General features: G+C 37.1%; 1 protein-coding gene across 8 annotated transcripts in view; it reads right to left on the bottom strand.

Moving 5' to 3' along the window:
- The window catches only part of SLC38A6 (solute carrier family 38 member 6), a 75,780-nt gene that overhangs the window by 19,033 nt on the left and 41,747 nt on the right, over positions 1-15,000 (bottom strand). For 7 of the 8 annotated variants that reach the window (XM_058739237.1, XM_058739238.1, XM_058739239.1 and 4 more), the window contains 6 exons: positions 14,569-14,651; positions 14,044-14,102; positions 6,248-6,313; positions 5,954-6,007; positions 4,249-4,328; positions 1,816-1,916 (listed from right to left, as the gene is read on the bottom strand). In XM_058739237.1, the coding sequence (XP_058595220.1) occupies positions 1,816-1,916; positions 4,249-4,328; positions 5,954-6,007; positions 6,248-6,313; positions 14,044-14,102; positions 14,569-14,651 (443 nt within the window). The remainder of the gene's footprint in view (positions 1-1,815; positions 1,917-4,248; positions 4,329-5,953; positions 6,008-6,247; positions 6,314-14,043; positions 14,103-14,568; positions 14,652-15,000) is intronic. The other variant, XM_058739241.1, reaches the window with a different exon arrangement.

The following is a 15,000-nucleotide window of genomic DNA, read 5'->3' as shown; positions in this document are numbered from 1 at the left end:
TTGCAGATTCCTAAATATAGTAGTATTTGCACCAGTGACAATTTTAATTTAGAAAAATACACAGCTAATCTGCTATACTAAGTTTTTGCTCAATCTCAACAGAGAGCTTGCTACAGTATCTTATTATTCTAGAGAAGTCTTACCGGGCTCAAGTCCGTGCAAAAACTTACAAACCCAACAACCAAAGCTAGAGCTTATATAGTTCAAGAATTTTGTTTTATGAGCCATGATCAAAAAAGCTTATCCATCTGCCTTAATTTTCTTTGTAGTGTATCCAGCAGGGTGTCATACTCGTGTTGGAGATGATGCTTTTCCTGATGGTGTACACAGAGCTCTACCATTTTTATCCTCCATCAGTATGAAATGCAAGAGCAGATTTAGATTAATGAATGGCCTTTCTTACTGTTAAAACAGCATAGAGATAGCAGGAAAAGGACTAAAGAACAATTATAATTTTCTCATATAATTCAAGAGCATACACATTATACTATTAAGTTACCATATTTAAATTTCATTAAAGATAGTGAGAAGTACAGTGCTGAAAAACTGAGCACCTGAAATTATAAAATGACTATAATAATAATGACAATAATAACAGTAACCTTCAGCAGTAGCGCTCCTTTGTGGAAGGCTGCTATGTGCCGGATACTATAATAGGCATTTTAGACATAACTCATTTCCTCCTCAATAAAACTCTATGCAATTTTCTGTTACAGATTAGAAGATGAAAAGATTACAAGGTGAGTGTCCCGTTCAAGCTAGTTAGAGCAGAATAGTTATTTGTACCATATTTGTTGGATTTCAAAATCCATACTCTTTCCACTGGGATTAGGAAAGGTAGCTGGTTTAGTAAAGGTAGCTGTGCAAGTAAACATCCAAAAACTTGTCAGACTTGGAAAAACTCTGGGAGAGAAGCAAAGTGCCATTAGAAGTAATCATGGATGTCTAAAACCTGAAACATGTGCACAAGGCTATCAACCATAAAATCAGTCATAACAGCTAAATATCACCAGAGTAATAACAGCCATTTACTTGAAGAGCTGTTATAAAAGCACTCATAAGCTGAAAAGTGTATTCCAGAATTGACAAATTGAGTGCAATTTGTTATAATGGGTTTGTTTGCAAATTAAATAGGTTTGCAGATTAAACAAAAGAGCCTACAATTTTTTTTCTTACTCTGGACTTTTAAGTTTTACTTTTTCTTTAGGTTCTTTTTAGAACAGAAAAAAACACATTCCAAGCAGACAATTTTTCAAAAATAAATAAAAATTTACTTAATTTTTTTAAATTTAAGAATTTAAAAGAATCCTTTTACCAAATTTAAGGGGGGGAAAGGTATCATAGAACGTACAATGCCAAAGTGTGCAAATTAAGTGTGAAGGCAAAGGTCTCTGAGATCTAAGTGTACAACTACAGTCCAGTGTAAAACCCTTCCCTTTCTCAAGTTGTTCTTTTGCAATTAAGATGACTGATTCTCCCAACCTCCCAAACTAGATTCCAAAATACTGAATTCTTAGAAAATAAAATCATGATTGCACATTTGTTTCTTGTAGAAAGACAGCAATGTCCCTAAGCCTTTGGCTTTACTTAGGTGTTAAATTTTTTTTTATATGAAGTTATTATTAATCTTGAACTTGATCCATATTTTTAAGAGAAAGAAAATCAATTTTTTAAGGCCCATAAAGCTACTACAGTACTACACTGAATTTAGCAGCCTAAATTAACTTACTAACAAAAGGCGGAAACAAAGTCTATATTCAGGTGTGAGATCAACTAGAGAACAATTTGTCACTGATAATTAAATAATATACTTACCATAAAACGTGAGGTACCCAAAGAGTGCAGATATAAAATAAATGAGAAAACTTAAAGCAATTGCTGTATTGGTTGCATTTTGCATTCTTTTCTTTGAAGGGCTAAAAGACAAAAATGGCAAAAGTAGAAACTGTGATCTGAATTATATCTAAAGAAACAAATATCAACCAAGCTAGTCAAGAGGATTCCTTAATTGTTCAAGAACTACTTCATTAATAACTATATACTAGAATTTTTGATTTGAAATTACTGCACAAAGATTTTGCTCCCAGGAAACATTTTTTTTTCCTTTTTTCAATTTTTAATTCATTTTTTTAATTTACATCCAAATTAGTTAGCATATAGTGCAACAATGATTTCAGGAGTAGATTCCTTAATGCCCCTTACCCATTTATCCCATCCCCCCCTCCCACATCCCCGCCAGTAACCCTCTGTTTGTTCTCCATATTTAAGAGTCTCTTATGTTTTTGTTCCCTTCTCTGTTATACAATTTTTGCTTCCCTTCCCTTATGTTCATCTGTTTTGTATCTTAAAGTCCTCATATGAGTGAAGTCATATGACATTTGTCTTTCTCTGACTAATTTCACTTAGCATAATACCCTCCAGTTCCATCCACATAGTTGCAAATGGAAAGATTCCATTCTTTTCGATTGCCCACACCACATCTTCTTTATCCATTCATCCACCGATGGACATTTGGGCTCTTTCCATACTTTGGCTATTGTTGATAGTGCTACCAAAAACATTGGGGTGAAATGTGCCCCTTCGAAACAGCATACCTGTATCCCTTGGATAAATACCTAGTAATGCAATTGCTGGGTTGTAAGGTAGTTCTATTTTTCATTTTTTGAGGAACTTCCATAATGTTTTCCAGAGTGGCTGCATCAGCTTGCATTCCTACCAGCAATGCAAAAGAGATCCTCTTTCTCCACATCCTCGCCAACATCTGTTGTTGCCTGAGTTGTTAATGTTAGCCATTCTGACAGGTGTGAGGTGGTATCTCATTGTGGTTTTGATTTGTATTTCCCTGATGATGAGTGATATGAAGCATTTTTTCATGTGTCGGTTGGCCATCTGGATGTCTTGTTTGGAGAAGTGTCTATTCATGTCTTTTGCCCATTTCTTCACTGGATTATTTGGTTTTTGGGTGTTGAGTTTGATAAGTTCTTTACAGATTTTGGATACTAACCATTTATCTGATATGTCATTTGCAAATGTCTTCTCCCATCCTGTCAGTTGCCTTTTAGTTTTGCTGATTGTTTCCTTCATTGTGCAGCTTTTTATTTTGATGAAGTCCCAATAGTTCATTTTTGCTTGTGTTTCCCTTGCCTCCGGAGACATGTTGAGTAAGAAGTTGCTGTGGCTGAGGTCAAAGAGGCTTTTGCCTGCTTTCTCCTCAAGGATTTTGATGGCTTCCTGTCTTACATTTAGGTCTTTCATCCATTTTGGGTTTATTATTGTGTATGGTGTAAGAAAGTGGTCCAAGTTCATTTTCCTGCATGTTGCTGTCCAGTTTTCCCAGCATCACTTGCTGAAGAGACTGTCTTTATTCCAACGAATATTCTTTCCTGCTTTGTCAAAGATCAGTTGGCCATACATTTGTGCGTCCACTTCTGGGTTCTCTATTCTGTTCCATTGATCTGAGTGTCTGTCCTTGTGCCAGTGCCATACTGTCTTGATGATTACAGCTTTGTAATACAGCTTGAAGTCAGGAAACATTCTTCAGTAGGACCAAACTAACTCTTTGTTGTTTTGTTTTAAACAAACACCTGACTAGCTTAGTCAGTACTGCATGTGACTCTGGATCTCAGGGTTGTGAGTTCAGCCCCACGTTGAGTGTGGAGATTACTTAAAAAGAGGGGTGCCTGGGTGACTCAGTTGGTGAAGCAGCCGACTCTTTATCTCAGCTCAGGTCATAATCTCACAGTTCATGGGATCAAGCCCTACATCAGGCTCTATGCAGACAGCATGGAGCCTGCTTCAGATTCTCTCTCTTCCCCTCCCCTGCTGGTTCTCTCTCTCTTTCAAAATAAATAAACTTTTAAAGAAAATAAAATAAAGTCTTGGGGCACCTGGGTGGCTCAGTCGGTTAAGCGTCCGACTTCGGCTCAGGTCATGATCTCAGGTCTGTGAGTTCGAGCCCCGCATCAGGCTCTGTGCTGACAGCTCAGAGCCTGGAGCCTTCTGTGTCCCCCTCTCTCTCTGACCCTCCCCCGTTCATGCTCTGTCTCTCTCTGTCCCAAAAATAAATAAACGTTAAAAAAATTTTTAGAAAATAAAGTCTTAAAAACAACAACAACAAAAAAAAACTAACGCTGAGAATCCAGCGATGAGAGAGAAGGATTCATAAAGGAGAATGTCATTCAATCTGAAAGTCCAAAAAGTAAAAAGAAATACTTAATACATTTAAAAGATTCCAGAATTCTATGGTACCTTTGAAGTTCACAGTATATGGGCAATACTGAGGTATGGCAGAGAAATGAAAAAGCCATGGTAGGTATGGCATAAGCACTCTGAAAAAGAATTTAAAAAGATCAAATATTAAATGCCACTGTTTAAACCACTACTTCATTTGACAATAAACTCAGGTCTCCAAAAAAAATCAAATTGGTTCAATTTACTTCATCTTTCATGAATCATTTCTTTATAAAAGGATGTTTCGTGTTTTTGTTTGTTTTTTTTTTTAAAGAGAGACACAAGTATGGTCACCAACAAATGTTTCACTTAATAGTTAGACAGCCTGTGCTAGCCAGAAAAATTCTTGGCTGGCTTCTATACCACGGTTGGCATACCACCAACTGAATCGAATGGAATACTGAAAATATTAATCCCATCTTTGCATTTTAACTAGGGTCTCTTTCATTGGGAATGAACATGATATATTTTAGACTGACAAATTCTTAAAGATCCATTGGAATATACAAACATGATTTTTTTTTTTTAATTAGAACACTTAAGAGCCTGAGGAAGTTATAAAGCAAACAAATTACCATCTAAATGAAAATGCAATCTTTATAAAATTAATGGCAATTTACTTTCTCTTTTCTACTTTAAACATTTTTCTAACTTTAGGCTCTTCAGCAAGCGTTCCAGACGACTGAAGAACTATCTTGGTATATAATGCCTCCTAAAATACCTGAAGGGAGCTAGGAAGGAAAGCTGTAGCATTTCCTGAGCTTGGATTAGGGGAATGAGAGTTTAATTAACAAAATCTCTTTCACATATTGCTCAATTTCCTGGTTTGTCAATTACCCTACCTGGATCTTTAAGGCAGATGGCCTTTAACATGTAAAAGGATGTAGTAATCTCCTTTGTGGAGCCAGAGAGACATTTTTTCATAGAAAAACTAGGGATTAAAAAGAAAATTCTGCATGGAGCAGTTAGCACACCAACATGCTACACTGATAAGAGTTGTCTAAGAGTGGAGGGGATTCTAGTACCTGGGACTTGGATTTCAACAGAATACAAAAATGTAGATGAAGAAACGTGCAGCAACAGGGAGGACTTTGGGCTCTTCTAGAACAGTAAAGGAGAGACCTCCAGATCACAGTTCCTGTCTCCTCTGCTGATGTTCAGGGGCTCTTGCAGATATTTCCAGGATTCTAAGACTCTTAGAGATAGCAAGGAGACTTGATCTGCTAGTCTCCAATCTAAGCATCATAAATTTCAACTCTGGAATTTCAGCCCGAAGATATATTGGCAGCACTCAACTGCTGGTCCAATGATGAGGCTGTTTAGCTACAGACCAAGGTTCTACTCACAGGGGAGGAGTTTTTGATATAATTGGCTATTTAGCTTTACAAGTCCAGAAGGCAACAGGAAGTCTGTATCCACAGAGGACCTTATTGGCCAGACCAGACATTCGGTAAATCTGTTCTTTTAGGCAGTGGCCCATTTAAAACAGGCTCCATTTAAAGGCATGCCAAGAAAAAAAGAAAAAAAAAAAAAGGTGGCTGTTTCATAATGGGCCACCCTGTGTTAAATAATATTATTCTTCTGGTAGGCAACCCTATACTTAGCACTTTCATGAAAATTAATTAGCTACAGGTACAAAGACCTAAGAGACCCTGTTACACAAATCTCTTAAAACTTGAAATGTGAAAAATCAACCAAAAGTATCTGTTAATAACTTACACACCTCTTTAGAGAAATGAAAGAGCTTTGGTTTACAATCATCTGTAGCATTTGAAATCTGTTTAAGAGGATACAGGGGAAAAAGAGAAACCAACAGTCATTAAAAGTCCAAATTCATCCACAAAAATGATGTAGTTATTATTACTAGGCTTTCAAATAAAAACATTTCAAAACAAAGTTCCAAATTGCAATACAGCCATTACTTTTTCATTAATTAGGAAAAAAATCATTCTTGCTCTGTTTTTTTTTCTTTTTAGCTTAAAATAAACAGGAAGAAACTGAAAATGTAAACTATTACCTGGAAAGATTGTTCTATATAATTTAATGGCAGAGGACAAGGGATGGACCATTTTTTAATTATTACCTGCAAGAATAAATAGAATCCACACTCAAGATTATTTCTTATGAAATTCATGACAAGAAAATGATTTCAAACAAGTCAGCATTACTTCAATTAAATGAACTCCATCCCAACTAATAGCTAACAGAAGATTCTTTGCTTCTATGATCTTTTGCCAGTTAGAATGGGTTGTCACTTAACATGGCTGCCTACTGTGAGAGGGAAAGGGGGGTGACGCATATCTGTTTAGTGGGGAATCTCCCCCCTTAAACACTGAGTACTCTCGTGTCAACTTTCAAAACTCTAATAGCATCAAGGTATTAAAACAAGTACAACTCAAAATAGGAACATGATGCTTTTAGTGACAATGGTATAAGACTATGGTTATTTGTGGACCTGGCATCAGTAGCGATAGAGAAATATTAATACCAGTTCTGGAAATGGCCACAGACAGAAATAAGGAGAGACCCCATACAAAGCAGGAGTTCAGGGTTTCCTGATTCAGAAGCACCATCCTCCTGGCTGCTTTTAGACTTGTATTACTTTTCGTAAATGTAGATAAAGCTGGCTAAGAGTAACAGCACGTAGCTATTGAACTCCAGCTGGTACAAAGAATTCTTTTTTTTTTTTTTTAATGAAAAGAAATCCAGAGGGATGCCACCTCTCAGAAAGAACCAATGCAAATATCTCAGGATTTTACTCTGGACTGTGGCCATAATGCTCCAGACCTACAGTTGTGGACATGTCGACATTACCATTGTTGAGGCTGTTTCAGGGCACGCAATTACTCTGCAAATATTTGCTCCAGGCTGAAACCCAGCATACAGAGGGGCAAGGGAGAATAAAGGAAGCATTTGTCTTTTGCAGGAGACCAGTAAGTAAATACTATTCCTATTCGGTATTTATCTAGTTTGGGATTTTACCCTATTCAAACAAAATTTTATATAGTGATAAAACAAATTAAGGACAATGTACACTTTTAGGATAAAGTTAATAGTGAACTAAAGAATTGCTTTGAACTCAAGCCCTCACCAAGAAAAAATAAATAAAAGGGTAAACGAAGCAAGTTGCTTTTGATATTTCTAGGTAAGTTTTCAATATGGAATACAAGTACATAATGGTCAACTTACCAAGAGGAAGGAAAAAAAATCAAAAGCAGTAATTTCACATCTTTTTTTTCTGGTACGTTTTCAAAAAAAGATGAGGATGGGGTAGGATAGGAGCTAGAGCAGCATGGTGGCTACTGGTCTCTGTCTGCAGCCCTACCCCAAATTCAGCACCGCACACCTTCCCCTTACTAACAGTGTGTGTGGCAACTGCAACCATGTACTGAACACCTGTGTACCAATTACTTCGACAAGGTTGGAATGGGAGCTATCTCATTTATTTCATCAGCTTTTGTTACTTGGCTTGCAAATCGAACATCTCATAACAATGCTCTAAAATACAATATAATAAGTTTTTCATTCATTTTCAATGAATTTCTAATTAATGAAAAAAAAATCATTGGCAGCTTGGCTTTATATTATTAATATTAAATCGGGCTACTATAGCTAATTTCCCAGTAGAGACCTATCCCAAGTCTGAGCCTACATGGTGGGATGGTGAGGTGTGCTGTCCTACAAAGTAGAAGTACAGAATGAGAATAGACACCCAACAACAGTGACAGGGAGTCCTTGCTCAGGCTGAAGGTACAACATGGTAAGAAGGTAACTCCAGGGGTTAGAAAGACAAAGGGAAAAACAGGATTAAGTTCACAGGCACAAAAGACCCTTCCTTTTCTCTGTTTCAAGTCCTTTCCGCCTTTCAAGGCTCAAGTTTAATTTTCTTCTCTTCTCTCAATTCCTGCAATTCTTATTCTGAAGCAAATAAATCACTACTCAATTATATATTGTCTTCATTGTTCTCTATTGTTTTCCCATTAATTTTTCTTACAAGAGTGACAGATCCTTAAGAACAGCATCCATGGCTCACAACAAGCAAAGCTTCTGACTAAAAGCCATCCAAGTTGTTTTCTATTTTGATTAATGGCTTACTAAAATATTATTTAGAATACTTATCTCTACTCAAGACAGAACTTTTGGAAAAAACAGCAATCCATTTGTTTTCTAAAATGGGCCCAAAAAGGTCGATCCATCTAGTTACTGTCATTCGGAGCCACTGATAAAATTGACTTTAAAAAGTTTAGATATTTCAGGGAGGCAAAATGTTATGTTAAATTTTTATGCAAAATAAGGATCTGGGACAACAGACAAGGCCGTAAGTTTTGCTTTCTGTCTGGCGGCAGGCATCAGCTCAAAGGTCAGCCAAGACAGGCTTTTACAAGTACATCCAGGAGCTATGGAGAAGAGCAGTCCGCTGTAATGAGCTTTCTTCTCAGGGTGCGCTGCTGGCAGTATGGCCAGCTCTCCGCGGTCCACAGGGCCCTCACCCAATCCAGCCTGATAAAGCCCCCAGACTGGGCACAAGACCTGGCAAGGTTATGTCATATATCAGATTCGTGTGCGCCACAGTGGTTGCAAACACTCAGTTCCTAAGGGTGCAACCCAGGGCAAGCCTGGCCATCACGGTGCTAACGAGCCAAGATTGGCCCAAAGCCTTTAGTCGGTTGCATATGCGTGGCTAGACACCACTGTGGGGCTCTGAGAGTCCTGAATTCTAACTGGGTTGGCGAAGATTCCACATACAAATTCTTTGAGGTTACCTTCATTGATCCATTCCATTAAGCTCTCAGGAGAATCCTGACACCAGTGGATCGCCGAACCAGTCCACAAGCACAGGGAGACATGAGAGCTGACATCTGAGGCCACAAGAGATATGGCCTTGGAAAGGGTCACAAGTTCCACCACAGTTAGTGGTTCTCGCTGTGCGGCATGGAGGAGACACAATATTCCCCAGCTCCACCATTACTGCTAATGTAGGTCATGTTTGTAAAATTCTTACCTAATAAACAATTTAGGACAGTCATGTCTGCTTAAAAGTGTTCTTTAATTTGTCTGTTAAAATGAGTTGTCTGCAGATTGTTCCATAAATGCACTGTCAAATTATGAAAGTCAAAGAAGGATAATGTTTGAAGACTGTAAGTGATGGTGTATCTTGTTTCTAATAAGATAAACACTTTTGTCTTTGCTTTATCTTATTAGGGAGTTTATATGTGGGTGTTTAAAATGCTGTTTGGACTCAGATATCACCTCACGCCAGAGTGGCCAAAATGAACGAATCAGGAGACTATAGATGCTGGAGAGGATGTGGAGAAACGAGAACCCTCTTGCACTGTTGGTGGGAATGCAAACTGGAGCAGCCACTCTGGAAAACAGTGTGGAGGTTCCTCAAAAAATTAAAAATAGACCTACCCTATGACCCAGCAATAGCACTGCTAGGAATTTACCCAAGGGATACAGGAGTACTGATGCATAGGGGCACTTGTACCCCAATGTTTATAGCAGCACTCTCAACAATAGCCAAATTATGGAAAGAGCCTAAATGTCCATCAACTGATGAATGGATAAAGAAATTGTGGTTTATATACACAGTGGAGTACTATGTGGCAATGAGAAAGAATGAAATATGGCCTTTTGTAGCAACGTGGATGGAACTGGAGAGTGTGATGCTAAGTGAAATAAGCCATACTGACAAAGACGGATACCATATGGTTTCACTCTTATGTGGATCCTGAGAAACGTAACAGAAACCCATGGGGGAGGGGAAGGGAAAAAAAAAAAAAGAGGTTAGAGTGGGAGAGAGCCAAAGCATAAGAGACTCTTAAAAACTGAGAACAAACTGAGGGTGGATGGGGGGTGGGAAGGAGGGGAGGGTGGGTGATGGGTATTGAGGAGGGCACCTTTTTGGATGAGCACTGGGTGTTGTATGGAAACCAATTTGACAATAAATTTCATATATTGAAAAAAACAAAAAAACAAAAAAAATGCTGTTTGGTATAATAGGTGTAAAATAAATTCTGTAAAAGTAGAATGCAGAAGGTAGCCACATGGGTTTGTAGGTGCGTGTAATGAAACCTACACTTCACTGGGGTGATGTAACTCTCTGCTGGTTTCCCCTCAAATGGCTGTTTTTAGGGGTTTGGTAAGAATAAGCTTTTTAAATTGGATTTTGCTTGGAAATGTGAAGAATATCCTTATCCTTTATCATGATCATATGCAGAATAATAAAGTTAACCAGGGCCAACATTTTTAGGTTTAATCCAATATTCCATTTATGTAACTGCTGCTTCTGAAAGAATAGTTTAAAAGAATGCCACCACTTTTAGGAGAATTAAACAAACCTGTTGTAAGAAGGTTCTCTTACAAATAAAAATACCACTGAGGTTCACATAGAAGGTGGAGTCTCCTGATTCTATCCCGTGATTCCATGGGATGTGTAGGAGACTGAATTTCATACAAAAATCGTTAGTAATGCTATTTACACCAGTGTATATTAAAACTGATAGAAACTGGGGGCACCTGCGTGGCTCAGTGGGTTAAGCATCTGACTTTGGCTTAGGTCATGATCTCATGGTTCGTGGGTTTGAGACCCGCATCAGGCTCTGTGCTGACAGCTCTGAGCCTGGAGCCTGCTTCAGATTCTGTGTCCTCCTCTCTCTCTGCCCCTACCCCATTCGCGCTTTGTCTCTCTCTCTCCCTCTCAAAAATAAATAAAACATTAAAAAAATAAACTGACAGAAATTGAACATTAGGTAAACAAGATAAATTTGCCTTAAGATTCCTTATCTAGTAACCAATGCTAGGATTGGTAAACGGTAGCCATCAGATAACCTTTTAAGTGTGAGGATAAAAAATTAAAGCTGGCTTTGATCAGATTTTTTTTTTAAAAGACTGCAAGCTTTTTACATTATTTAGGCAGTGTAATTTAAGAAACAGATTTCTGGGCTGATTTTTTTTTTTTGAAAAATGTAATATAGATATTATATAGATTTACAAACACAAATTGACAAAAATAATAAATGAAATCATTGACACACTTCAAAAAAATCTGAGCTAATATATACAGGCTTCCTTTCTCTAACCACTAGTATTTCAAAACCTAATTATTTAGAAAGTCTAAAATAAATACGACAATTAAAAGGAGCATTAAAAAAAGGTGTACAGTATCTTCATTGTCTCATTGCAGATCAAATTTAAATTGTGCTCACAGGTAAAAATCTGGGCAGATGGTTTATAAAACATTAGAATAAGTGCAGAATAAGGGTATTATTTCCATATGACTGCTACAGTAAGAATCTGCACCGAATTTAAGAGTACCTGCCAGAAATGAATACTGTGAAAACTATAATAGACATCTTGTATCAATACATTTCACATGCTTCAAGCTATCGGCTATAAAAACCAAATTATTCTTACCTATGCAATGCTTGGATTGCCAATTATCTGTGAGGAAAAAATTCAATGTTATCTAGACTGATTCTCTTTCACATCCATATGTTCATTTGCATACATAGGTCATTCCTAACCTTGTAGATACTTCTCAACAATTAGATTATGAAAGTGGACTACTTTCTAACACCATATAGAAAAATAAACTCAAAATGGATTAAAGACCTCTACTTAGGATTAAATGTGAGACCTGAAACCATAAAGTTCCTGGAAGAGAACATAGGCAGTAATTTCTCTGACATTAGCCACGTCAACCTTTTTCTAGACATGTCTCTTAAGGCGAGGGAACTGAAAGCAAAAATAAACTACTGGGACTACATCAAAATAAAAAGCTTTTGCACAGCAAAGTAAACCAGCAAGAAAACAAAACTGAATGGGAGAAGATATTAGCAAATGATATATGTGATAAGGGGTTAATATCAAAAATACATAAATAACTTATACAACTCATGCCAAAAAAATAATCCAATTAAAAAAAGGAACAGAGGACTTGAATTTTTCCAAAGGGGACATATAGACGGCCAACAGACACACAAAAAGATGCTCAGCGTCACTAATCATCAGGGAAATGCAAATCAAAATCACAGTGAGATATCACCTTATACCTATCAGAATGCCTAAAATCAAAAAGACAGGACATACATAGCAAGTGTTGGTGAAGATGTAGAGAAAAAAGAACCCTCAGGCACTGCTGAAGGGAACGTAAATTGGTACAACCACTGTGGAAAACAGTATGGAGGTTCCCCCCAAAATTAAAAATAGAAATACCATATGACCCAATATTCCACTACTGGGTATTTACCCAAAGAAAACAAAAACACTAATTCAAAAAGATATATGCACCCCTATGTTTACTGCAGAGCTATTTACGATAGCCAAGATATGGGAGCAACATAAATATTCAAATAGACAAATGGATAAGGAAGATGTGGTGTGTGTGTGTGTGTGTGTGTGTGTGTGTGTGTGTGTACGTAATGAAATATCACACAGCAACAAAAAAGGATGAGATAGTGGCCATTCGCAACAACATGGATGGATTTAGAGGGTAGTTTGCTAAGTGAAAAAAGTCAGACTGAAAAAGACAAATACCATATGATTTCACACAGGTGGAACCTAAAAAAACAAATGAATAAACAAAAAGTAGAATCAGACCTATACATACAGAGAACAAACTGAGGGTTGCCAGAGGTGAGGAGGGGAGGGGGATGGGCAACACGGGTCAAGGGAAGTGGGAGATACAGGCTTCCAGTTAAGCAATGAATAAGTCACTGGGAATAAAAGGTACGGCATAGGGAATATAGTCAATGATATTACAATAGTGTTGAATGGTGACAGATGGTACTAACACTTGTGGTGAGTATAGCATAATGTATTAACTTATGGAATCACTATGCTGTATACCTGAAGCTAATGTAACACTTTTTGTCAACTATACTCAAAAAATTAATAAAGTACCACTGCAAAAAAAAATCCACTTATGGTGAAAATAACTGTGGTTTCCCTTTTCAGTGCGGAGCCTAAAAAGTCTATGTTCATGGATGTTCCCTAAACTTATGGTGGTAATCATTTTGCTATATGTGTAAGTCAGGTCTTTATGCAGTACGCCTTCAGCTTAGTGCTGTATGTCAACTGTATCTCAATTAAACTGAGGGAGAAAAGAGTCTGTGTTCAGTTCATTTACTTCTAAGATACAAGTCAGACAATCTGAGGGAGGGAGGGCAATGATTTTTAACGCTGATAAATTCAACAAATGATTAAATGAAAACGCTTCTGAGTATTTTAGTTTTAAGAGCATCCACTGAAGTATAAATATTTCTGGACACTAAAACCAGGGTCACTTCCTCGTCATTTAAATAATCCAAAGTTGTTTTATCCTCGTATCCCAGAAGACAGTTTAACCTAAATTAAATGCCTCCTAGATTGTTGTGATAGCTTAAAACCATGGCTCTATAATATGGCTCAGCTACCGGTATACTATGTTGTTGCTCATTTGGGTAGCATTTCCTTTCACTCATCTTTCAGTAGCAAGGGAGAGTTCAATCACATACACACACAGCATTATATGGAAATAAACTGAAACACACACCTACATAAAGAATTAGACTTCATCTTAGGTTTTAACACAATCAGTGTGCTCTCCTCTCTAGTGAACCAAAAGAGATACTGAAGTTGAACTGTGGCTTTAGCTCAGCCTCTTCAAAAGAGATACAACAAAGGAAATAATTTTGTGGCCTAAAGGGCTTTTTAAATAACACAATGAACTAAAACTCTAACAGAAAACAGAGTTGAAGAAAAAAGAAGACATTAACACAGTAAGTTCAATTTTAGTGAGGAGATAAGCAATGTACTCTATTTCAAACTTACCACAACAGCAAAGAACACCATAAAGAAAAATGATAAACTACTTGTGTAGCCAAGAAAGCCTGTAAAATAACAGTAAAATAAAAAGCAATTGATAAGGAAAGTGTTCCTAACGTACAGCAAAAGCTATACATCTTGGGCATGTTTTCTATTACAGTGCTTGGTATCTGGGGCTTAGGGCTGAGAATAACAACATTCCAACTATCTGTCACAGATCATTTATGCAGCTCTGTACAGCAGAGTTGGAACAGGCTTACCACTAACGGTACACTGTAAGGAAAGGCTGCTCTTTAATGTTCCGCTGTAAAGATTTTATTTTAGTAGGGCAGACAAAATACTACTGCAAACCAAGTAATGGGCTAACTAGGCAAGGCTGAAGGCTGAACAACCTAAAATAAGTCCGAGTTCAAAATTATTCACCACTACCACCCTTCTGCTAAAAATGTGGTACTGTGAAATTTAAAAACCCCTTAACATTATCTTCTCTCTCTTCCAAACAAAAAAATGTTCTCTTCTCTAAAGACTTACCTATTTTAGGAAGAAGTGCAAGAGGGAACACAATGCCAACACAAATGATTATTAGTAGTATTTGTCCATCAAGATACCAAGACCTATTAGAAAAAAAAAAGTCCTATTTTAGGCACAGGAATCCACTGTTTGCATTTACACACACACACACACACACACACACACACACACACACACACACACACACTTATAACCATTACAACCACCCATTAAGAAAAGTCTACTTCCTTTTATTAAAATACGTTCTAGTGAAATCCTATTATTCTTATTAATGAATTTTCATTTAAGAAAGGTATCAAAATAATGAGATGCCATTTTTCAACCACCAAATTAGCAAATATTTAAAAGTAAGATAATAGTCAATGTTGGTGAGGAGTGACAAGGTAAGCACAAAACTGGTGAAGGTAAAAACTGCATAAAAAAAATACAGAA

Source organism: Neofelis nebulosa, chromosome 7, assembly GCF_028018385.1.
Source record: "Neofelis nebulosa isolate mNeoNeb1 chromosome 7, mNeoNeb1.pri, whole genome shotgun sequence".
NCBI lineage: Eukaryota > Metazoa > Chordata > Mammalia > Carnivora > Felidae > Neofelis > Neofelis nebulosa.
Note: the sequence above shows the minus strand (reverse complement) of the source record. Positions and strands in the feature narration are given on the sequence as shown.